The sequence below is a fragment of the Sturnus vulgaris genome, chromosome 1 (assembly GCF_052056855.1).
Source record: "Sturnus vulgaris isolate bStuVul1 chromosome 1, bStuVul1.hap1, whole genome shotgun sequence".
Classification (NCBI taxonomy): Eukaryota; Metazoa; Chordata; class Aves; order Passeriformes; family Sturnidae; genus Sturnus; species Sturnus vulgaris.
In genome coordinates, this window is record NC_142243.1 from 114,035,094 (window position 1) to 114,058,278 (window position 23,185).

Genomic DNA, 23,185 nt, shown 5'->3' on the forward strand with positions numbered 1-23,185 from the left:
CCTTTATAATGTTTAAGCCTGAAATGATTCTTTCACTAGTGTCAAAACAGATCGTTGTAAGCTTCTCCTCTAATTAATTAGTGCATTTCCACCTTCTGTATCATCAGATGCTCTTGTGTTTAGATTTTGGTTGTTCTAGGTACATAAATCTTCCATCAATTATGTGGACCCATGTACACAGGTCTCTGGAAAGGCCCTTCTCTGCTGGTTCATCAGTGGCAATGACTATCATGCAGTCAGTCAATGACTTCATATTTACTTCATTGCTCTTATATATCTTAACCTAAGCATCTTTAACATCATCTTTTCAGTCTTGTGGACTTAGTTCCCCAGTATTTGTAAACTGCTGCAGTTCATACCTAAAGTGGTCAGTGAAGTATGTATCAGTTTTTTTATGCAGTTCACAAATGGACTTCCATTGTTAATTGGCCTATACTATTTTTTCTTCTTAGGTAACCAAAATAATTCCCCCTTTTTGCTATTCTTTTGGGAGTTTGTTTCCCCTTCCTTTTATTTCTTTTACAGATACTTACTATTTGGCGTTTTTTTCTGGTCCACAAGAACTAATGTCCTTTACCCATGACCTTGCTAACATTTGCTTTCTGTTCTGAAGGTCCAGCCTGTGCTTTTTTCTCAGGTGAACTAGATCACATTTGAATTTGTTTGGACCTTTTCCTAGCATTTAGCTTGGGGTTCACAGTTTCCTTTTGAAACTTTTTTAAGAAATTAGCACCCAAAAACTTGGCACTTTTTTCTGAAGTATATTAGCCAACAAAAATAAAAGGTGCAGTAACTCTTCCTGCAAAACTTGCTTTTCTCCTGGTCCTTACAACAATGGGGCTAAAATGAAGCTAATACTGTTCTTCTTGTATTCACATGGTAATATAACTTGGCAGTCTTTATAATGCTCTTCATTTATGCAGTCTGGTGAAATAGCTCAATCACACTTGGCTGCAGTTTCAAATTATGTTTAATGCAATCTGATAGTGGATTGCTGCTGACAAGTGGCAATCTCTTTCCACCTATTGTGGTACATTCCAGCTTTGCATGAAATCTAATAGAGGTGTGACCTTAGAATAAGTTGGATAATTTTGCTCATTTAACAGAAAATTATTGTCTCCAAATCATTACTTTCTATGAGATCTTTTGATCTGGTTGGCAATATGGCTACACTGTTTGTCATCAGCTGAGCCATGGAGTTTCAGGAGGTCCATACCTTTCAGACACAGCCTGCAGTTAAATGTGGTTAAATATTATTATAATTTAATGTCTGTATGACTCTTTTTTGCAAAACACTGTCAGGCTGAGAGAAAAAATCTTGAATTGAATAAAGATTGGAGTAGAACATATGTTGGCAAGTGAGTCTTTCCATTTAATCTCCTTTTATGTTGAAACTTAGGGTAGCTTCAACACCTTTCTTAGCGGAACAAAAAGTCGTTTGTTTAGTAATTTGTGATTCTTTTCTTTGTGACTTTGCATCTGACCTTTCTGGAAAATTGTCTAAGTGCTGGTTTTGACCATATACTGGTTTGTTTGTTCAGGCACAAGAGGGGCTGGTATTTAAAAATCCCTCTTTAATGTATTAATTGTGGAATTTAAGTATTTCTGGCAAAATTCCTTTGTGCAGGAAGAAGATAATGTGTCACGGTAGTATGATTTATACAATAAGTACACGTTTGTTATCACCTGTCTCACCTCACTGGTTTTATTGTCTTGCTGCTTCTCCTGCATGTCTCACTGTTTCTTTCCAGTGTTCCTCTAGTTTCAGCATTAGTCATAGCCTACCTGTAATTAGTATGCATATGTTCCATAACCCACATCGTGAGATGTACAGAAACGTTACATATCCAACCCACTTAAATCCAACTTCTGTGACATGTTGGCAAAACAATGCCATATAGCAGGAAAGCACAGGCAGCAGTTCTGTAGGTTCATATCCTGCTGAGGAGCTCTGTACATGCACACTTTATTTTCTTACTGTAATCAAATGCCTTTAGCAATGCCTGTTTTTCAGAGTCCATGCTAATTGCTATTTCTCTGGTTACTACTTCACATCTTTCTGGTTTACTCCTCTGAGGTAGCTGTGGGACAGGATGCCAACAAGGCAACGAGTAAATTAGCAAATTTTTCTCGGAATAGGGCCTGTATTATCAGTGAAATATAGAGCTCCATGAGGTAACTACATCAGAGTATCATTCAATGTTTCTGGCATGCCTGTAACTTTCTGGCTCTTGTTTGAAACAGGCACTGAGAACTAGGGGATATTACTTAGCTAAAACATCTGTTAATATGCTGGAAAATGTGCTGGATTTTAGTGCTAGATACAAATAGTTTTGTCAAACATTTATCTCTTACTTACCTGGAAGGATGTAAAACAGTGAGAGTATTTGTTCTAGCTACATTACCTTTACTACTGTTTCCTCTCCTTTTAATTTGCTAATTTCTTTCTTTTTTTTTTACTGTCTATTTATTATGCTACAGGTGATACCCACTGCTAATTTATTTAATACAATTACATTTTTCAATTATTAGAATTCTTTTGGAAACAGAAATATCCTCAAAAACCTGAAAATATACATAAAGTTTTGTGGTAAAAGACAGCTCAATAGTTGGATTGCTTTTAAAAATTATTGTAGAAAAATACTATGATTAAGACTTTTAATGTTGTCTTAAAATTGAATATTTGACAGATGTAGAAAATACGAATAATTCTAATGTTCTTCCACAGATTTCGCTTTTGATGCCTGTAAAATTATTAGTAGAGCTGTTTTCAGTTTCAGTGCTGAGTTTACATCAGTTCTTTTGTTAAGGATGCCTGTCATCCACTCTTTGGCCAATACAGCTTATTAGCTAGTATGAGTATTAGGTTTATTTAGAAACAGCAAAGTTACTTGTCTTCATTGAATTTAATTAATTTGGTTTGTATCATATTATAGGCAGATGCACAAGTACGATAATGATCTTGATTTTTGATTGCATACAATGCCTCTAGACATAGTCTCAAGGCAGGGCTGTGATTAAAGCACATCAATCAGTTGTAAACTGTGTTATCATCAGTAACACTTCTGACTGAAGAGAGCGCATTGATGCTGGATTAGCTCACTTCCATTTACAGCAACGACTGTCATGAAAATGCTGCTTTAGTAGTAGTCATTTTGTGTTCTTCCCACTGCCTACACTTCCCCCATCTCCCCTAATTGAAACTCTGCTTTGATGTGATCTTGGCTGACGCTGTTTCTGACACTATCTTCTGCTGCCATCGCCTTATTTTCTAGATGGGGAGCGATGGAGTTTTGCGCCTCAGTAGCTCCGCTCTAAATAACGAGTTCTTCGCATATGCAGCGCAAGGGTGGAAACAGCGGCTGGCAGAAGGTAACTCTCTGCTTGCTCCCAGGTTTGCCCAAGGTTAATTGTTTTTATGAGCAATGTCTCTTTCTCTACATTTGAGGAACACTTTTCGAATAGCCACTGTAATAGACCGGTAATTCAGCAAAAGAGAAATTGCTGATTCCATTTTGAATTTAGAGTACATTTTTGCAGCTTGCTGTGACAGCTTATTTTGACAGTTAAAAAAAAAACCAACAAGTATTTTCATCACTGTCAGCCTTGGAAACATGAATGCATGCAACTAAACCGTGCCAATATACCTTTGAAATACTGATGGTATATGGTAAATTAAATCCTTCTATGTCACTCTCCCTTTTCTTTTCCATTATTTTCATTTGGCATTGTTGGATGACTGTATCAGAAATCACTGTACGTCATCATTGTATCCACAATTTATAATTACCCGTATTGAATTAATCCTTGACAACTTTTGTTCAATATGTTAGTATTTGTTTTTTAGGAGAATTTACACCAGAAATGCAGTTGCGCATCAGACAAGAGATTGAAAAGGAAAAGAAAACAGAACCTTGGAAAGAAAAATTCTTTGAAAGGTTTTATGGTGAAAAGTAAGTACTGAAGCAAATAAAAGGATTTTTTTATATTTTCGTTTAGGAGGAAATGAAAATATAATTCTATGCTTCACATAGCACAGTCCTATGCTGTAAAACTTAATAAAGCAGTTATCAAGAGCAGTCATTCCCCAATAGAAGAAGTTGTGGGTAGAATTACAGTCATGTGTCTGCACTTGCATTGCAATTGCATTTTTAAAGAGTCATAACTCATCCATAAAAATTCATTCCAAAGAGAGCTTAAGACACAAGCATATGAATATTTTTAATTATCTTTTAAAAGATAGTATTAGGGCAATTCCTCCCTCCTGCAAAATATAAATACAGCTTCTACAGACAAGAAGACAAATAACAATATTTCTGTAATATGTTTTAATTTGTTTTATTTTTGTCTAAGCTAGTTGCAAGGTTACTAAAATGAAATAGAACTTTTTATTTTTTGACTGAGATGGCCCATTCGCCTGAGAACAATATATGACATAGAACAAATATTAGCTTGAGACAAATAAAAGTGACGATGACTAACCTAATTTAGAAGTGAGATACAAAGAATAAATAAATACCTTTAACTGAGTAAAATTAAATATTGTATCACTCCAGGCGCACAACTGGGGTGAGTCAGCACAATTTCAATTTGATGATGATGATACAGAGATGGCATTCTTCAGCAGCTGAAGATTCACTGCTTATCATCATTTTTTTAAAAACAAAATTTAAGGAGACTCACATCTTAAAATCCTTGAATTTTCCTTTTAGAAATTATTTTTAAAAACTAATTCATCAGTACTTACAATTATATCTCTGTTTATAAAAATGCTAAGAATTTATTATAAAGTATAAACTAGCTATTTAAAAATTACTGATTCTTTCTTTTTATTAAAGTGTTTTTTAATTATATCACTGAACCACAGAATGGGTCAGGTTGGAAGGGACCGCAGTCGCTCATCTGGTCCAAGCTTCCTGCTCAAACAGGATCATCTTTGAGCACATGGCACAAAATTGCATTCAGGCAGTTTTCCAGTGAGGAAGACTCCACAGCCTCTCTGGGCAATCTGTTCCACTGCTCACTGCATAGAGAAGTTCTTTGTCATATTCAGGTGGGATCTCCTGTGCCTCAGTTTCTGCCCATTATCTCTTGTCCTATTGTTTGGCACCACTGAGAAGAGCCTGGCTCCATCCTCTTGACATTCTCCCTTTAGGTACTTTTTGATGAGGTCTCCTTTCAGTTGCCTCTTCTCAAGGCAGAGCAGGCCCAGCTCCCTCAGCCTGTCCTCATCAGAGATATGCTCCAGACCCTTAATCATCTTTGTTGCCCTCCACTGGACCATCTCTAGAAGCTCCATGTCTCTCTTGTACCAAGGAGCCAGAACTGGACACAGCACTCCACAGGTGGCCTCATCACCAGGGTACAGCAGAGAGGCAGGAGCATCTCCCTCAACCTGCTGGAATGCTCTTCCTACTCTTCCTAAATGCTTCCAGGATACCATTGACCATCTTGGCCACAAGGGCACTGCTGGCTCACAGACAGCTCGTTGTCCACCAGGACCCTCAGCTCCTTCTTGGCAGAGCTGCTTCCCAGCAGGTCAGCCCCCAGCCTGTGCTGGTGCCTGGAATTATTCCTCCCCAGGTGCAGGACCCTGCACTTGCCTTTGCTGAATTTCAGGCAGTTCTCTGCCCTCCTTTCCCACCTGTCAAGGTCCTTCTGAAGGGCCGCACAGGCCCTGGTGTATTGCCCACTCATCCCAGCTTTGTGTTGTCAGTGAACATTCTGAGGAGGCATCTACCCCTTCATCTGGGTCATTGATGAGTAAGTTAAACAATATTGGGCCCAGTATTGAGCCTTGGGGGACACCACTAGTGACAGGCCTCCAAATACACCCTGTGCCACTGATTACAACCATCTGGAATCTGCCATTCAGTCAGTTCTCAATCTACCTCACTGTCTACTCTATCAAATGTATGCATAATACTTAACAGAAAAACTGATCAATGGGAACAATCATTACTTAAGTTGTCTTAGTTTTGCTGTTAGTGGTTTTTCACTTAAGAAATCCAGGGCACAGAGAACCCTTCATATAACTGATTATCTTAAAGATTAACTAAAATGTTTCTATAATAACAGTACTACTTCTCACAATCCACTGCCTTTGGCTACTGGGAAATGTAGTGAAAATGAGGCAAGAAATGAACAGATCCATTTTAGTATTTTATTTTGTGCACCTTCGCTAGATGCTTTTCCCCAGTGTATTATTTTTATACAGCACCTTATCTTTACATATAACGAAAATTCTTGGCTCTTAATGTGTCAGATTTTCTTATTGTAAAGTGCTTAATTTCTTCGTAAACAGCTTTGAGACTTCAGCTTAGTCCAGGTGTTGATCCTTTCAGTATCAAAAAAATACTTGTTAGGTTTTCAGATAAAGAATATAATGGCTTCTCATTATGCAAGTCAAGAGAAGAATCAGTGACTAACCTTCCATGTAGGAAAGGGCTGTGTAAGACACTGGTGTAGGGACTTCCACAAGAAGTTTATTACCAGCAATGCAGGAGTTCTTCATTCCAGTCAGAAATGGCTGTCACAGGCACAGAGAATGATGCTCATAGTTCTGCAGAGCCAGCAGTCCTGCTGGGCTGGCTGAATGCTGGATGCCTTAGTGGTTGGCAGATGATCGCTCAGTCTGTGATGATACGTGTCATTTGGTTTCATAGGTTTCTGACATCAACATTGTTATGCAAAATGTCATATTCCACATAATTTCCATTTTGACTGAAGTATTGAATCTAGTACCCCCTGCCCTTTCCCCTGCTTGCATTGTTTCACTTACATTCTTCTGCTTGGCTGTTATATAGACAGATGTACTTTGCTGACTTTAAGTATTTTTCCTCATTGTTTACTGACTGAGTGGTAGTGTTTGCTGTAGCTTCCACCTTGTGTTGGTTCATGGGGCAGTCCTGTGCAGAGGCAGGAGTTGGACTCGGTGATCTTGTGGATCCTTTTCAACTCAGGATGTCCTGTGACTCCGTGAATCTCTTACCTTTCTTCACTTCGGTTTTTAAACTAGCTTTCAGTATGATAAGACTTTGTCTCTTTTCAGCTATGTTGATTTGACTGAACTAGCAGAATTTGTAAGCTTTCCTGAGCTGTTTCTCACATGCACTGTCTGCAAAATGAATCTGTCTTGCAGTCTAACTTGCTCACTTTACAATCAGAGTAGTATCTTTCCTCTGACTTAAGCGAATTTGATCTTCTAATATTCCTTAAGTAAATTTAAGTTTCACCTTCTACTTAGAGAAGGACTATTACTAGATGGAGAATCTCTGTAAACATTTTCATACACTCCACAGTTGATGGCAATCAAAGACTTGAGAGTGCTTTTTCCCTGTTAGCTCTAAGCATTGCATCTTGTGTTTGCTCTTATCTGTACGCAGGCTGTTTATCATGGCACTGTCAGTTGCAGTTTACTTCCATCCATTTTTGTTCTTTTTCCACTGCCTCATGTTTGTTCATTTTTCCTCTCTCTGGCTTTCTTAAAAATACAAAATCTTATTCTGCAGTCATTTATCTAGGATCTGCTGATGCATGTTGTTAGAAATCCACATTCTTCTGGCTTGTTGCCCCAAGATTGCAAGGGTTATATTATGTCAATGTATTATTTCTTTTCTCACTTTTGATAGTTACATGAAAGGATAGTACTATCAGCTAGATTAAAGCTCTAATTTTGGGTAGACCTCCTCCAAATTTTATTGCTGATTTAATAATTTTCTTACTTTGTTTTTTGTTCCTCACAGTACTACCTATCACAGTACTAGAATATCAGCATTCATATATCCTTGAGTAGCTTTTTGGGTGTTTTTATTGGATGACTGGGTCCCTTTCTTTACCAGTTGAATCCTGTCCTTAGCACTTTTATTGAAATCTGCTTTCTGCTGCACTCTTATTTTTGTGCTGTTTTGCAAACTTTGAGTGTCTTTTTCTCTAAGGGAGAAGACAGATCAGCTATTTATTTTGCAATCTGAGATTGCCTTAAACATGCTGATCTTGAGTCTTCTACTTTAGAAAGCCTTTTGCTTCAGTTTCTTCTTCAACATAGTAGTATTTCCAATATTGAAAAAAGTATTAAGATTCAGCACATGTTATACTGGCCTTAATCTGCTTTATCTTAATTCCCTTACAGTTCTTTATCTTCAATATGTTACTAGAATGTGTGTTTTTGTGTAGTGTCTGTGTGACAGTTTCATTCACCTTTATCCTGTCCTTCATTCCTTTGCTGATTTTCAATCCATAAAGATAACCATCAAGCAGTATCTTTTCATGATGTAACTCAGCTAGAGAAAATATACCATTCATTCAGTTTTCAGTAGTGGAGTGGATTTGTTTTCGCTTCTCATTTTCCCGAGATAACTTTGGCTCCTTAACACAAGGAATTTTAGAGGAAGTTACTCACCAGAATCTTGGTAAACTAAATTTTACTCACCTAAACTTATAACCTAAACTTAGACCATATGGGGGACTTTTACTCAGAAAGACACATCTCCTGAAATGCATTCAGTGTGGGAATTGTGAATTTGCTGCTCTGAATTGCTCTCTAGAGGATCCTTCCTTAGCGTATTGATGGCATAGAGAGACTTTGTTCATGATTAGTGTCTAGTAGTAGGCAATACTAATAATTAAGTGTGCTTTTTGGGATGCCGGTTCCAGGCTGGGTTGATTTGGGGTTTTTTTTTTTGTGTTTACAGCTCTCACTGTAATGCATCTGTTCAGTATTTTTAAAGTGCACAACCACAGATTTTGGTTTTTCACATGTTCTGTACGTTCATCTGAATAGGCCTTTGTATCTCTGTCCTCTGGGTACACACTGACAAGCGATTTTGCTTCTATAGCCTCTGAATATCTTTTATGCTTGCTTGTTTCCATTTTATTCTTTATTTTCTGATTAAAATGATAACAGAGATCTGTTTAGTAGATTAGAAGATCCTTAAGACCATGAAATTTCTTTTAAGGCCTCCCACCAAGCTTTTGTGTATTTTCTACTATTATGGAATTGCTGAGGCATAAAGTCTGCTTGGCAAATCTTACTAAAGATGCTGAACGTCTGTACTCCCACTGGCCTTAGAAGGACGTCAGAGCACATACACTTTTTAAAATAACCTTTTTTTTTTTTTTAATCTCCTGGCCTTAGTTTTGTTTGGGGGTTTTTTGTAGATTTTTAAATTCTGCTGAAGTAATAAAACTTTATGTAAACTAGTATTTTCGGGATGAAAGGTAAGAAAATCTTCAGGAACATGCATAGTATACATGGTTCCTTTGCACTCATCCCTGAGAATGAATGCTTAGATTGCAAATATGTATTTTTTAGCTCCTTTAGAATGTTAAACTTGTGTCATATCACTGGCTGTGTTGACCCTAAAAGCAGGCGAGGGAGGGGAAAAAGGGATTTCCTTTACAACTATTCCTGCTGGAAGAAGTTGCAGTTGTACATTTCTTCTGTAACAAATGCTGTACCGGTCTTGCAATATTGTGCTGGTATTTAAAAACAAACAAAAACAACTGAAGTAAAAATAAACAAACAAAAGCCAGGATTGTAATCAGAGAGATTACTTATATTAAAAATATTCATGGTTTTTAACACTTGTAAGAAAATCTCAGTAGTTAGGTTTCCAAAATACATAAAACTATATAAATTAGTTAGCCACCACTTAAGCAAGCCACTATTTTAAACTAGAAAATATGTGTTTTTTGGAAATAAAAGATGTGGATGAGAAAGGTTAGCCTATTCTCTTATCCTTAATGTGATGGAAATACCTATTTTAATTTCTGTTTTTCTTTAGGTTGGGAATGTCAAGAGGAGAATCAACGAAGCTCACTGCAGTGCAGAGCAATGATGAAGATGAAAGCAATTCTTTGTGTGGATCTTCTGGCACACCTGGTCCTTCTAAGCAACCCACCTTTGAGGATCAAGAGGAGAAAGGTGCTAAAGTTCCACCTTTACAAGAAAGAGATTGTAGTCCATCTCACTGTAGTATGGAACAGGTTCCTGTCAAGGATCTAACAGCAGATTCTGAGGATATACTGATACCTGAAGAATCAGTCATTCAGGAGGAAATTGCTGAAGAAGTCGAGACAAGTATTTGTGAATGCCAAGAGGAGAACCATAAGCCAGAACATGAGTTTTCTGAGGAGTCTGTAAGTCCAGCTGGCACAAATGAGGAAACAGAGGCAGTACAACTTGCAGACAGCACTGAGTCTTGTGTCATGATGAATGATATAACTGATACTGTATCTCGCATTGAAATTAAAGTAGAGTTGAAGTCAGAATGCCCTCAGGAGGAGATGTCAGTTGTGATAGATCAGCTGGAGGATTGCATATCACCAGCACAATCAGCTTCATCCACAAACTCTGTCAGCGGTACAGCTGAGAAGGATTCTGAGTCTGCAAAAGAGCTAATTGTGCCAGAAATGCAAAGTGCTGCTCTGGAAGGCTCCTTGTTCACTGGTGGAGGCATTGCAGTGGATATGGAGCTTCATAGCGACCCTGAGGAACAGTTGTCTGAGAATGCTTGTATTTCTGAAACTTCCTTTTCCTCTGGAAGTCCAGAAGTTTGTATTGCCTCTCCTGGAGGAGACACTCAGTCGACTTCAGAGGAACCCTGTACTCCAGCATCTCTTGAAACAGCTTGCTCATCTGAAGTGTCCAGTTCTGAAAACACTGAAGGTGATATTCAGCAAAAGGCCAGTGACGAAAACTTGCACACACCCTTAATGTCAGAAATCTCTCCAATGTCCACCTCACCTGTAACCTCAGAAGCATCTTTGATGTCAAATTTACCTTTAACATCAGAGGCATCACCAGCTTCTAATTTACCTTTAACATCAGAAACATCTCCAGTGTCTGACTTGCCTTTAACATCAGAGACATCTTCAGTATCTTCTGTTCTTCTAACTTCTGAAACATTTGTGACAAATAGTTTGCCTCTTCCATCAGAGATCTCTCCAGTTTCTAATTCCCCAAGCAGTGAAAGACTTACTCTGCAACAAAGGAAATCACCATGTTTGTTGGAAGACTCCCTTCCTATTCCAAAAGAAGAAATCTCTGTCATTCCTAAAGTGGTTCAAGAAGAGAATCTTGTTCAGCCAAAACAACTTCAGAGTGCCCCTGAAAATATGAAAGTTTGTCCACTAACAATTACACCTGAATCTTCAGTATTGGAAGAGTCCCAAAGCAAAAACCTCAGTCATCAGCCATGTAAGTCGCATTCTGAAATTGAGAAATCCTACATTGCATCCATCCCAGAACACACTCCTCCAGAGGTGATCAAAATTAAAAATCACAGTGTTCAGCAAAGAGGGGACAAGAAAGGTACACTCTTGCCCTCAGAGGTAACTGTCTTATCAGAAGGATCACTTGGCAAAAATATCGAATTGCTTCCATCAAAGCCACATGATAAACTATATACCTCATCTCTAGAGAAAGCTACGTTCTCTGAAGTGTGCAGAAGTAAATCTCACAAGCTAACAGGCAGCACCCAAAGTCGTCTAGAGAGTTCACATTCTTCCAAGTCTTTAGAACCCACAAAATCACCGGAAGCAAGAAATGAAAGTAGAGACCCAGAGATCCCAAAGAGGAAAACAGCAGAACAGCACGGTTTTGGAATCTGTAAAGAGAAGAGAGCTAGAATAGATGATGACCTGCCTAATCGTAATGCTTCATCAACAAGTCCATCTGATAAAGAACAGCCACCCAGAGAGGAACCCCGAGTTCCACCCCTTAAGGTAATGGATAAACAGGGTGGCTTGGAAACAAAAGGTTTATTATGTCCCTCTATGAACTGCATACAGGCACAGTGCATGGTGTATTTTTTGGGGATGTATAAGGGCTGTTAGTACTGATGGTTTTGCCTTCCTGTTACATTTCCACCATGCCAAATTACTTCTGATACAGATATATCTACAGTTGTTCAGAAGGGGTCTTTGCTAAAAAATTGAATTTGTGTGTGGGAGGGCTCTCCAGGATCCATGGCTTAATCTAATTCAAGATCTTCCCCATCAGTCTCATGCAGGACTTGTTTTTTTTAACTGTACATCTGTATTTTGTGCTTGTTCTTCTGTGGATGTCTTCTCCAGCAAGCATGACTAATAAATGTTGTCATAGGCAGTACTTAGAAAAACAGCCAGCACCTTAATCCAGCCAGAGAACCAAGAGTCACAATAGCCAAAGATCCTTTTGCAAGCCCAAGGCTTGGGGTGGGCTCAAATACAAGATTTCCCTGTAGAATTAACTGGAAACAGAGACGTATAAGGAGGAAGTGTCTTATTTATATATATAGATACCTTTGTTAATGGCAAAGCAAAAGGTAAAAAGAAATACGCCACCTAAGCAAACACTTTTATGTGTATTATTCTGCTATGTAAGAAAGTATATTTCAGTTGAAAAGGTTTTTTTTTTAATAACAGAGAGTTCTGTAGATTCAGTTATATATAGGCTCAATGTTTTGACCCTTTTAATTTCGTACTTGATGACATCAGCCAAGTTTAAGATCCAATTTACTGCATTTAAGCCATTGACTTTGCAATACTAGTTCCTGATTATTCAGAAATGCCCTTTTCTGCATTTATTTTTAACTGCTGCAGTCACTGAACATTTTTTATATGGCCAGGAGGGCAAATAGACTAACTGCTTTAATCACTAATGCAGAAGCATATTTCAGCTAATTTATTTTTAAGAGCAGTGATACAATTAGAAGTTATACCCCATTCTGAGTTTAGTGATATTCTTTCATATTTGGAAGGTGTCTATCCAGTCTAATAAATTCTAATGACTCTCTAAGCATAAAGGAAAATAGATTACTAGAGAATAAAAAAAGGTCATGACTATAATAATAATAAAAAAATAACCAAACACTTAGAGCTCTAGAAGTTCTGGTAATAAAAAGTAGAAACTGAAAAGAGTTGTTTCTGAAACCAAAAGCAGAATGTTTTGAATAATTGTGGGCAATAAATTCTAGTATGCTTTATGTGTAACAGATATTTGGCACTTGTATCATCTCACCAACAAACCCCTATCCTTTGTAATTAAAGGAAGAAAAAAGAACCACAGTTCTTCTAAGTCATTCTGCGATGTGGCTGTCACATCCCATCATATCTTATGACTACTTTTTCTACAAATACTACCTAGTTTTCCTCTCAGCTCCTTTCAGAAGATGAGTCATAGCATTAACCACTGAGTCCTATTGCTAGGGAGAGCCAGTAGACATATGTCCATTTTAAGAAATGGAATTTTTTTTTGCTAACCTTGGCGTGTGCTGAGAGAGTGTATGAGTTACAAAGTGATTCCAAGATTCTTAACCTTGAAAAGCTATATGCCTAATTGGAAACATCCTAATAATTCCAGTGATTTTACGGGTTATTATTTTGCTTAAGGTGGTAGGTATTTAAATTTTTAATATTTGTGGGTTTATTATTTATAGTCTTGAGGATTTAATTTTTGAAGAGCAGTAATGTAGAAGTTATCCAGGGATGTACTAAAGCAAGTCTCTTAAAAATGCAAGTGAGAAAAGGAAAGGCATATCCTTTAGTGACTCACTTCTTTTATACCCCTTAAATCCTCCATTGCGGAAGTTGGAAAACAACTTTATACGCAAAACACAGGCTGTTTCTGATGTCTTAATCACTGGTGACCAAGGAGAAAGGCACTACATGATCATTACTTTTGCATGTGTTTGCAGGAAGGGGTTGCTTGCAGGTTCTTGTGCTGCACAAGGCTTGCAGATCATCTCAGGTAGATGCACTGAATATAAAACAGGTCTGACAAATTGTATCTGATAAGCATCATGTTGTTGTCCAGTTCAATCTTCCTTCCTGTCAGAAGGATCAGCGTGAGTAGGCTAATACTGGTGTCAGTTATTCACACTGGAGGATGATGAAATATTGAAGCATAAATATCATTAAGTTTTAGCAGTTTTCTGTCCACCTGCATTGAACAGTAATTCCTTTCACTACCTTTCTCTGGCCCTTAAAGAGACAGCTGGTTATTTTAGCGAGTTGATGATCTCATTAAAATTTACTGGGTTTTTTTTCTTTTTTCTTTCTTTAGATTCAGCTTTCAAAAATTGGACCACCTTTTATCATCAAGAGCCAACCTGTTTCTAAACCAGAACCTCGAGTTTCCCCAAGTACATCAGTCAGCAGTGGGAGAAACACTGGGGCTAGAACTCTGGCAGATATCAAAGCAAGAGCTCAGCAAGCAAGAGCCCAAAGAGAAGCTGCAGCTGCAGCAGCCGTGGCAGCAGCTGCCAGCATCGTCTCTGGTGCAATGGGGACCCCATGCGAAGGTGGAAAGACAAGAACGCTGGCACACATCAAGGAGCAAACAAAGGCCAAGCTATTTGCAAAGCATCAAGCCAGAGCTCATTTACTCCAGACTAATAAAGAATCAAAGTCACAGTTCAGCTCAAAGGAAAGTAGTACCTCATCTTTGGAGATACCAACGACTGCTGACACAAAGATTGAAGGTTCTACTGGTGTCATTATAGTTAATCCTAACTGCAGGTCCCCTAGCAACAAGTCTTCTCATCACCGTGAGACTACCACTTTATTGCAGCAGTCCCTTAACACAGCTACATTACCAGAAACTGCTACTGAGATATCTGTGCACAGTTCTGATGAAAATATACCTGTGCCACAATTGTGTGAGAAAATTATTTCATCTACCTCTACTGAAAGTAACAGTGTGCCAGTGCTTTATAATAAAAGTTCAGTCTCTGTGTGTGTTTGCAGCACTGCTATGTCTGGAGCAATTAAAGAACTTTCTTTTGCAAGTTCTGTTGATAAATCCTCTGTGTTAATGTCTGTTGACAGCGCAAACACAGCAATTTCAGCCTGTAATATAAATATGCTGAAAACCATCCAAGGGGCTGATACTCCATGCATAACTGTTGGACCAAAATGTATTGATAACAGTAATGTACCAGTCTCCATAGACAACACAGTCTTATCAAATGCCATCGATGACAAAAGGTTGCCAGTACCCAGTAGCAATGTGAATAACGCAGTCTCCGGTCATTATGCCACTGTGCCAGCTTCATCTATTGCAAGTAACTTGCCAAATCATCTCTCTGGTAGTTCTGTACTGATTCCCCCAGTGGGGACTACCAACAGATTTCCTTCTGATAAGATAGCCATAAGTGAGCAGAGCACTGTCTCCATCCACACTACCGTCAGGTCAGCTTTAAGTTGCAGTGAGGCTCTTGCAGCAGCAGATTCTGTTGCAAGGCCACCCATTTCAATGTTTACTGGTAACATGGTGACAATAAGCTCTTACGATAACACTACTAAATTGAATGCTGATATCTTAGAAAAAAGCTCTGGAGCACGAAACCGGATGGATCTCTCTGGTAAATCTCATCCACTGAGCTTTACGCAAACTGCCATGAATAGATCTATACCTTGTAAAGTCATTGTTGACCACACTACAAACCAGAATTCCAGTCTGTCACTTTCTTCTTCTATTGAAAATGCAGAGAACAGCATTGACCTGCAGAGCAGACCTGTAAGGACAGAAGCTGCCTTACAAAGTATAGGCTGTCCTCAGGTGTCTGTCATAAGCAGGCCTGAAGTGGTCGCTAATGAAAACCTTGAGCACAGCTCCAGCTTTATCACCATTACAGCAAAGCAAGACAGTAAAAACTTGCAGGCAGGTTGTTCAAGTCTTCGAGAAGTGCCTCTTGCTCCTCAAGATAAATTAATTGAGGTGGTTACTGCCAGCCAAGGCTTTGCTGAGCAACTAAGAGGTCCTTCAGCACTGAAAAATGAAGCCAATGCTGCCTGTGCCAATCAGTACAGCACTAACAATAGAATTTGTTGGCGTGATGAGGAGGCAATGAATACAGACCAGCCAGTGGTCAGCCATCTTACCTCTGGTAAGCATAAGGAATACGCAGAGCAAAACTGCTTGAAAAATGTCAAAAGCGAACCTTCCAGTTACACACAAATGTCAGAACTGCAATCCAGGAGTCTTTTGACGAGCATTGCTGTTCCTGTTAAATCAGAAACTAATGAGTCTGACAAGTGCTTCAGGATGGACACCGAGGATTTTACAGGACCTGAAATGCCTGCCCAGACTGCAGAAATAGCCACGAGTGTGCAGCCACCGCAGACCTCCAAGACATCCATCGCAGACTCCATGGAAGACTCCCTGTCCCTGGCAACAGAAACCCTGAAGAGAGTTACGAGTGCCGGGGGCTCTAGCTGTCGCTTGTCGTCAGTGGAGGCCAACAATCCCTTAGTGACACAGTTACTGCAAGGCAATCTGCCTTTAGAAAAAGTGCTGCCGCAGCCCAGATCAGGAGCCAAACTAGAAATTAACAGGCTTCCCTTGCCTTTGCAAACTACCTCAGTATGTAAAACAGTAGTGGCTGAGAGAAATATTGTTGAACATGCTTCCAACTCTCCTAATCCAGATGGTAAAGGATTTACAGCAGGCAGCATAGCCCCGCTACAAATCAGAAAGCGTGAAAACCATCCGAAAAAGAGGATGGCCAGGACTATAGGGGAACATGCTCAAATTAAATGTGAGCCTGGGAAGGTGTCAATGGACACAGATGTTAAAGTGGCTCCTTGTGTAATTAGTTCCAGCATGAATCAGTTAGGGCATGGACAGCCATTTAAGCAGGAGTGGCTTAACAAACACGCCATTCAGAGCCGGATCGCTCACAGCCCAGAGATCAAGCAGCAGAAGAGACCGTTGCCTTCATGCAGTTTCCAGCAGAGCTTATTTCACATTGATAAAAATGGCAGCTTTCATGCAGAAGCCAGTACCTCACATAGACAGCATTTTTACCAAATGTCCATGGCTGCAAGAGGCCCCATTCCTACGGCAGCTTTGTTGCAAACTACTTCAAAAGGCCCACCTGGCTGCAACGCATTTGCTTTTAGCAGACACCTGGAACAGAAGGGTTTGGGAGACGTGAATATTTCTACAGCAGCTCACCAGCTGAGGCTAGGAAGTGTGTTTTCCCCTAATACTCAAATTAAGGAAGGTGATGACATTGCCAGTGCCTCTCAAACTCTGCAGAGTAAAACATTAGTCCATCCCCCTGCTCCCCCTCCACCCCTGCCACCTCCTCCCCCTCCTCACCCAAATGCAGAAGTCCCCTCTGATCAAAAACAACCGACAGTTACTATGGAAACCACTAAAAGACTTAGTTGGCCTCAGCCAGCAAGCATCTGTAGCAATATAAAATCTGAACCTATTTCTTTTGAGGAAGGTTTAAGCAGCAGCTGCGAACTGGGCATGAAACAAGCTTCCTATGATCAAAACGAAGTGAAAGAACAGTTAAAAGCGTTTGCATTAAAAAATGCAGATTTCTCTTCCTATTTACTTTCTGAGCCACAGAAGCCTTTTACCCAACTTGCTGCTCAGAAAATACAGACGCAGCACCCACAGCAGCAGCAGCAGCAGCAGCAGCAGCAGCAGCTCTGTGGAAATTATCCAACAATACACTTTGGTAGCACAAGTTTCAAAAGGGCAGCATCTGCAATTGAGAAATCGATTGGGATTTTAGGAAGTGGTTCAAACACTGCCACAGGCCTGTCAAACCAGAACGCGCAGATCCCGGTTCAGAAATTTGCTGACAGCAGCAACGCCGATGAGCTGGAACTGAAATGCTCCTGCAGGCTGAAAGCCATGATCGTGTGCAAGGGCTGCGGAGCCTTCTGTCATGATGACTGCATAGGGCCTTCCAAACTGTGTGTAGCTTGCCTGGTGGTGCGGTAGGAGCTGAGTCAAAGATGCAGTATCCCTTATCAGCGGGGGAGAGCAGGACAAAGGAACAGAGAAATTGGAACAGTTTAGGCCACTAATGGTTTGCAATTAGTGGATTGATTTTTTTTTTAACTGTTTTTTTGGGTTTTTTTCCTTCTACGTGGTGCTTTCAGAACTTAGTTATTCTGCCCGAGTGCCATTTTCTGGGAAGAAGAGGAAACCTGTAGAAGTAGTTTAAAAAAAAAAAAAAAGATAGCCTTGTTACTGAAGCATCTATGAGCTCTCTTGCTGTGCTAAAAAAAAAAAAAGAGAAATGCATTAATGCATGTCATTCGTAGTTTCTATTTATTTGCACAAAGTGCAGCACATTTTTTTCTCCACTGTTTGATAGTTGATACGAGCTGCAGGTTAAAGATCAGTGGAAGAATAGCACTGTAAGAAGTGGAGTAACTATGCAGAATGAATAACACACTGAATAGCAACTGGTGTGAGTGGGATAGTGGCAAGGTGCAGGGTGCCGACCATCGTAGTTTCTAAGTCAGTTTGCAGTTTTTCTGCTGACAAAATTGTTTTCTTCAATTGACTTTCACTATGTACAGCTAAAATATAGTCACTTCAGCTAACAAAAGAAATTCAAAAGAGGAATTTAGATGGTTAAAGAAGTTTCTTTATGTGCCTGCCAGGGACTGTGGAACTCAAATCTTACTCATCATCTCTTCTTTGTTGATTCCTTGAGAAGGATTTGTATATGTGATGAGTTAGCAGGACCAACACTGGAAACACATTGGCTTCAGCCAGTGAGTCTGGAGAAGGTAACTTCTCTGCTGGAGATCAGAAACCTCTTTTCTCTTCCTGTTTCTCACTCAAATGGTTTTTATTTGTATTTGTCTCTCTAATCTGTCCTCTAGGTTTGTCAGTCTCAAATATATATAAAAATAAGGTCAGACATAGGTCATTGGTCTCGAGGTTGTAGCCTTTCTGTGGCCTAAAATGATGCATTCTTCTGATGAATGAATAAGGCAAGATTTTAATTGCATATTGATTGAATGTTGGCTTATAATTTCTTTTTCCTCTTGTGTGAGTTACTCTATTTAAATAATATCTGAGAGTTTTTCCATTTAAACTAATTCTTAGAAGTACTTACAACACTGACTTTTTTTTTTCTCTCAAAGGAAGTCAGACCCCTTTTAGAAATTTGGAAGCAAAATGTATTTTTAAAAGGGATACTGCATCTTTAAAGTAACCTTGGGTAGTTATCCAGTACTGTATTTACATTCAGGACTATAGCTGCATTCCAGATGTGCTAGCCACCATAAAAGTAAAAAAGAAAAACAGTGATTTTGGAGTCCTATTCACCTAAAAGGAAAATATTATAAAGGGATAAAGCACATGCAGTTGCTGGGGAGATGAAAACACCTTGGGGTTTTTTTTACTCCCACTTCAAGAACACAACACGTGGAGTTCAAGTCATCCATCTGCCAATATGTGGTTGGGTCTGCCCAAATGTCAGCATCAAGAGAAACATTTTTTTTTACCATCGCAGTAGAACCTCACTAATCCAAGGACCATTACAGTCTGCCCAAGAAAACTGACTTTCCTTGCACAGTTTTAAGAGAGCAGTGTAGTAAGAATGTGTGAGATGTAAGACTGCTTGGTTTCATCATGCAGTGAACTGTTGCATTCTAAAGTACTAATGTGAATGATAGAGCTCCATTTAGGAAATGAAAAGTATGCTATATTTTAGAACCTACTTTTTAAAATCTGATCTTTGTTTGTGTACTTTTCATCAGCTGTAACTGGTCTCCCTGACTCGGGGGCATATTAGTGAGGTTCTGCTGAATGAAGGAACCATATTTATTTTCTTGTGGGACCATTTTCACAAACATGATAAATGCCGTTTGTTGTCTTAAAAGTGAGCTGGAATATCTACAACATACATTCCTGTCATAGGAAGCTCTATGGTGCACCTTGACGTTTTCTTTTATTGTAATTAGCAACATATCAATATTATTTTTGACACTGTGTGGTACAAAGGCCATTTGTAATAACTAACAAATTTGTTGCTGATACAATAATACATTTTTTTTTCTATACAAAAGTGCTCCTTAATATGACATGTGAACTAAGAACCGGCTTCTCAGCACTTTCAGGTCTTCTGGTAGGAAAATAAGCCAGCCAAGCAAAATCCTAAAAGTAACCAAGTGAAAATTAGCATCCACTGCTATGCCAGCAGCTGGCAAAACAGCGACTGGGCAATACTCATAAGTAAGCACGAGTGTAGTCAGTTAATGTATATCAGATTCATAGTTGAGGAGCCTTTGTTTTGGAACTGTATTGCGTTGTATTTATACTTGGTAGAGCTAGGATCGTCTATTTAAAAAAAAAAAAAAAAAAGAGAGAGCAACCAGTCTTAGACTTCTATTTACCTATGTTTATATAAGCCTGCTGGGAATCCTTATTTCTAGCTCAGGTTCTCCTGTCCACAGCACATAAGTCAATATTTGTTTGTACTTGCATCTTGAAATAGTTCTTGTATTGACTGACATAATACAGAAATAAATTCCAGCCACAACATAGTTTTCCTTTGTTCAAAGGGTAAGAGTGTGACTGATGTGATAGGCCACTCATTCATGACATTGTCATTTTTGTATCAGGATTGCAACTTGCATGTGTGAGGTCATGATAACATGTATTTAAAATGGCATTAGACTGGATGGTGCTATGTTACATTACACAACTGACCAAACTCTTCCATAGTGCAGTTCCACTCCTTTCATTTTTGAGTCATTGGAGTTGCACCAGGATTAAATTGGAGCAATTAGTTAGCAACAGTGGTGAAGTGTTGTTACAGATTACGTTTAGGGTATGAAAATACTCAAAAGCAACCGCGGTGATGTGAGAGCCTGATTGAATCCTAGCGTGACTGAAAACCTTACATGGATTTTGGTATCACACAAATGCTTAGGGGAGAGTCACCCTAGGCCTGTGGTAAGAACCCAGTCACATTTAGATGTTAATTTTGAATTACTCCTTTTGTTGTTGTTCTTTGATTGTTCAGGTTTCAGGCTCAATGTCATCGTGTTTTCTAATGACCATGCCGTTTGCACCGTGGGTTGTTAATAGTTTATGCACTGAAAAGTGGTGAAAGAATTACTTAAGAACACACTGCTCTGTGTTTGTGTGTACGTACGTATGTCTCCCAGTGTCCAGCATGTATAATTTACCTTTTCTTTTTTTTTTAATCTCCAAAATTGTCCCCCTACTCCTACCCCTGGAGCAGCACTTTTGGGTGAGAGGGAGAAACATTTTTTTCTTTCCTCCCTCTTTATTGTTTTAATTGCATACCTGTGAGATATGCAGATAACGTTAGGGCATTTGCAGTGAGTATGTTTGTATGTTTCTGTTCTGAAATAGTTTTCCAAGCAGAAACTCCCTTTGAAATAATGTTAAAAAAATAATTAAGAAATGGTGAACTGGATGCTCCCTGTTTGCATTTTATTTATCTGCTGAGATCTAGTACATGAAATAGCATTTAAAAGACAAAAATAAAGGTTGAGCCATAAAGCGAAAGGTATATTCTCTGTACTATAGACTTTCTTCTTGAGGGTGGTGCATGTTGTCAGGGTAAGCTACAGAACGTGCAGGTGGTTTTTCAGGGCCCTGCAATTCCTTGCACAGTTTTTAAGCTGGTGCATATGGTGCTTTATAATGCAATTTCTGAAGTAAAATTACCTTATGCTGCACCCCCTTCCCCTTATGAACACACGCACAATTTTCAGAATCGTTATTGTAGCCTCTGGTTTAGCAGTTTCTCCAAGGTGTGGTGAAGTACCAGGATAAACACTCGGGATGAGCTGAGAAGTGTCACCAAAAGGGATCATTTTAGCTGACGCACATGAAGGGCCCTGCTCTGAACCCTGAATGACTTCTGCAGTCTCCTGGCAGCGCCTCGTCTTCCGTAGCTCTGCGGAACACCGCGGGGGAAGCAGCGAAATATTCAGTGGCTTTATCACGGACCTGTGTAGCTAAATGTTTCTGAGTCTATGGAATCCTGTTGTCTTCGGTCATCATGCTTTGTCACTGTAAAACCAACGAAAAGAAAAAAAAAAAAAAAGCATTTTTTAGTCTAATTTAAGGAGCTGCTTCTTTTATAGCACATAATATTTCGCTTTGTACTATATTTGATAGTTAAAGAATAATTTAGTCCGTAGAATAACTTTGTTGTATTTGTACTGTTCATGAATGTTACAAGAAAAGTGCTTTACTTTGTTGCCATAATTCTCTTGTACTGCTGTAAAATATTTTTTCTGCTTTATGGAAACTTAACTTGGTTCACATTTTCAGTACAGGGTTTTTTGTGTGTATGTATTTTTTTTTTTGTCAGTATTCTGAATGTTTACATCTGTTCAACATTAGCCATTCTATGCCTTTATAGGGCAGTATTACTCCTGCAGTGTAACAGCAATGTGAAATCCACTCGTACCTAACATGCATGAGAAATACAGATTTATTGGGGAGATCCCTAACGTGCATAGATACTTTTTCTATCCGCATTCAGTGAAGTAAATACCCTCCTTCAGTCCTCTACCAAAGAAAATGTTATTCCCACAGGACAAGCTCGGAAAGTGGTTCTCTGAATTTTCAGAAGGGGGTGTAGTTGGTTTCAGCAAGATTGCTACAGTTTAATGCTGTTATGCTTTGCTTTGTTACCCCACCAGATGTGACAGGGTGAAACAAGCATTTTAGCAATTTTTTGTGTTTCAAGACAGTGTTTTGTTTAGAATTCAGGGATCATGCTTTCTTTAATGGTGCTGTTTGTTTTATTATTTTTTTTAAGAAAACAACCTTTTGTTGCCTACAGAAATGACCATTCACAAAACCATAAATTAAATAAAATAATTTGTCTTCATAATGTTTCTCCCTTTCCTTTCCCCCTTCCCTGTCCCTTGAAAATAACAACTTGGGCTTCAATATTAAAATATTCTGGAAAAAAAATAAAAGAAATAAAATAATATTTGTCATTTGTTTATTTATTTTAAGTTCAGTGCCTTAGGCAGGAGATCCTCCTTGTGCATGTCTGTTGTATGTACAGGTTGGTGAACTAGAAATGTGAGAGAAATCAGCCCTTGGTAAAGGATTTTTCAATTACTATGATGTAAGGCACAGTTTGAATGACTTCTGATGTAATTCGAGTATTAATCATCTTATACTAATAAAATAAAACTAGGTGTTGTATAATAAGTTGTTTAAGTAGAACAGTTTGTGGATGAAAGTATTTATATTACTTTGGGTATTTTATGCTGGGTGCATTTTAGTGCTTTGCACTCCCTGTCTGCAACCCCTTCCAGAACATCCTTAACAGCAACCATCCCAGCATGCACTTCCCTGATTTCCCATTCCTACAGCAGAAGAAATTAAATGTCCATGGTGCATGAAAGGCAACCAGTCCAAGCTGTATTCCTCAAAGCA

General features: G+C 38.9%; 1 protein-coding gene across 6 annotated transcripts in view; it reads left to right on the forward strand.

Annotated features, from left to right (window-relative positions):
• ASXL3 (ASXL transcriptional regulator 3) overlaps positions 1 to 22,957 on the forward strand; it is a 69,967-nt gene extending 47,010 nt beyond the window's left edge. For all 6 annotated transcript variants that reach the window (XM_014874345.2, XM_088174528.1, XM_088174508.1 and 3 more), the window contains exons 7-10: positions 3,276 to 3,372; positions 3,848 to 3,953; positions 9,786 to 11,727; positions 14,048 to 22,957. In XM_014874345.2, the coding sequence (XP_014729831.2) occupies positions 3,276 to 3,372; positions 3,848 to 3,953; positions 9,786 to 11,727; positions 14,048 to 17,728 (5,826 nt within the window). In that variant the 3' untranslated portion in view covers positions 17,729 to 22,957. The remainder of the gene's footprint in view (positions 1 to 3,275; positions 3,373 to 3,847; positions 3,954 to 9,785; positions 11,728 to 14,047) is intronic.
• Positions 22,958 to 23,185: the final 228 nt, after the last annotated feature.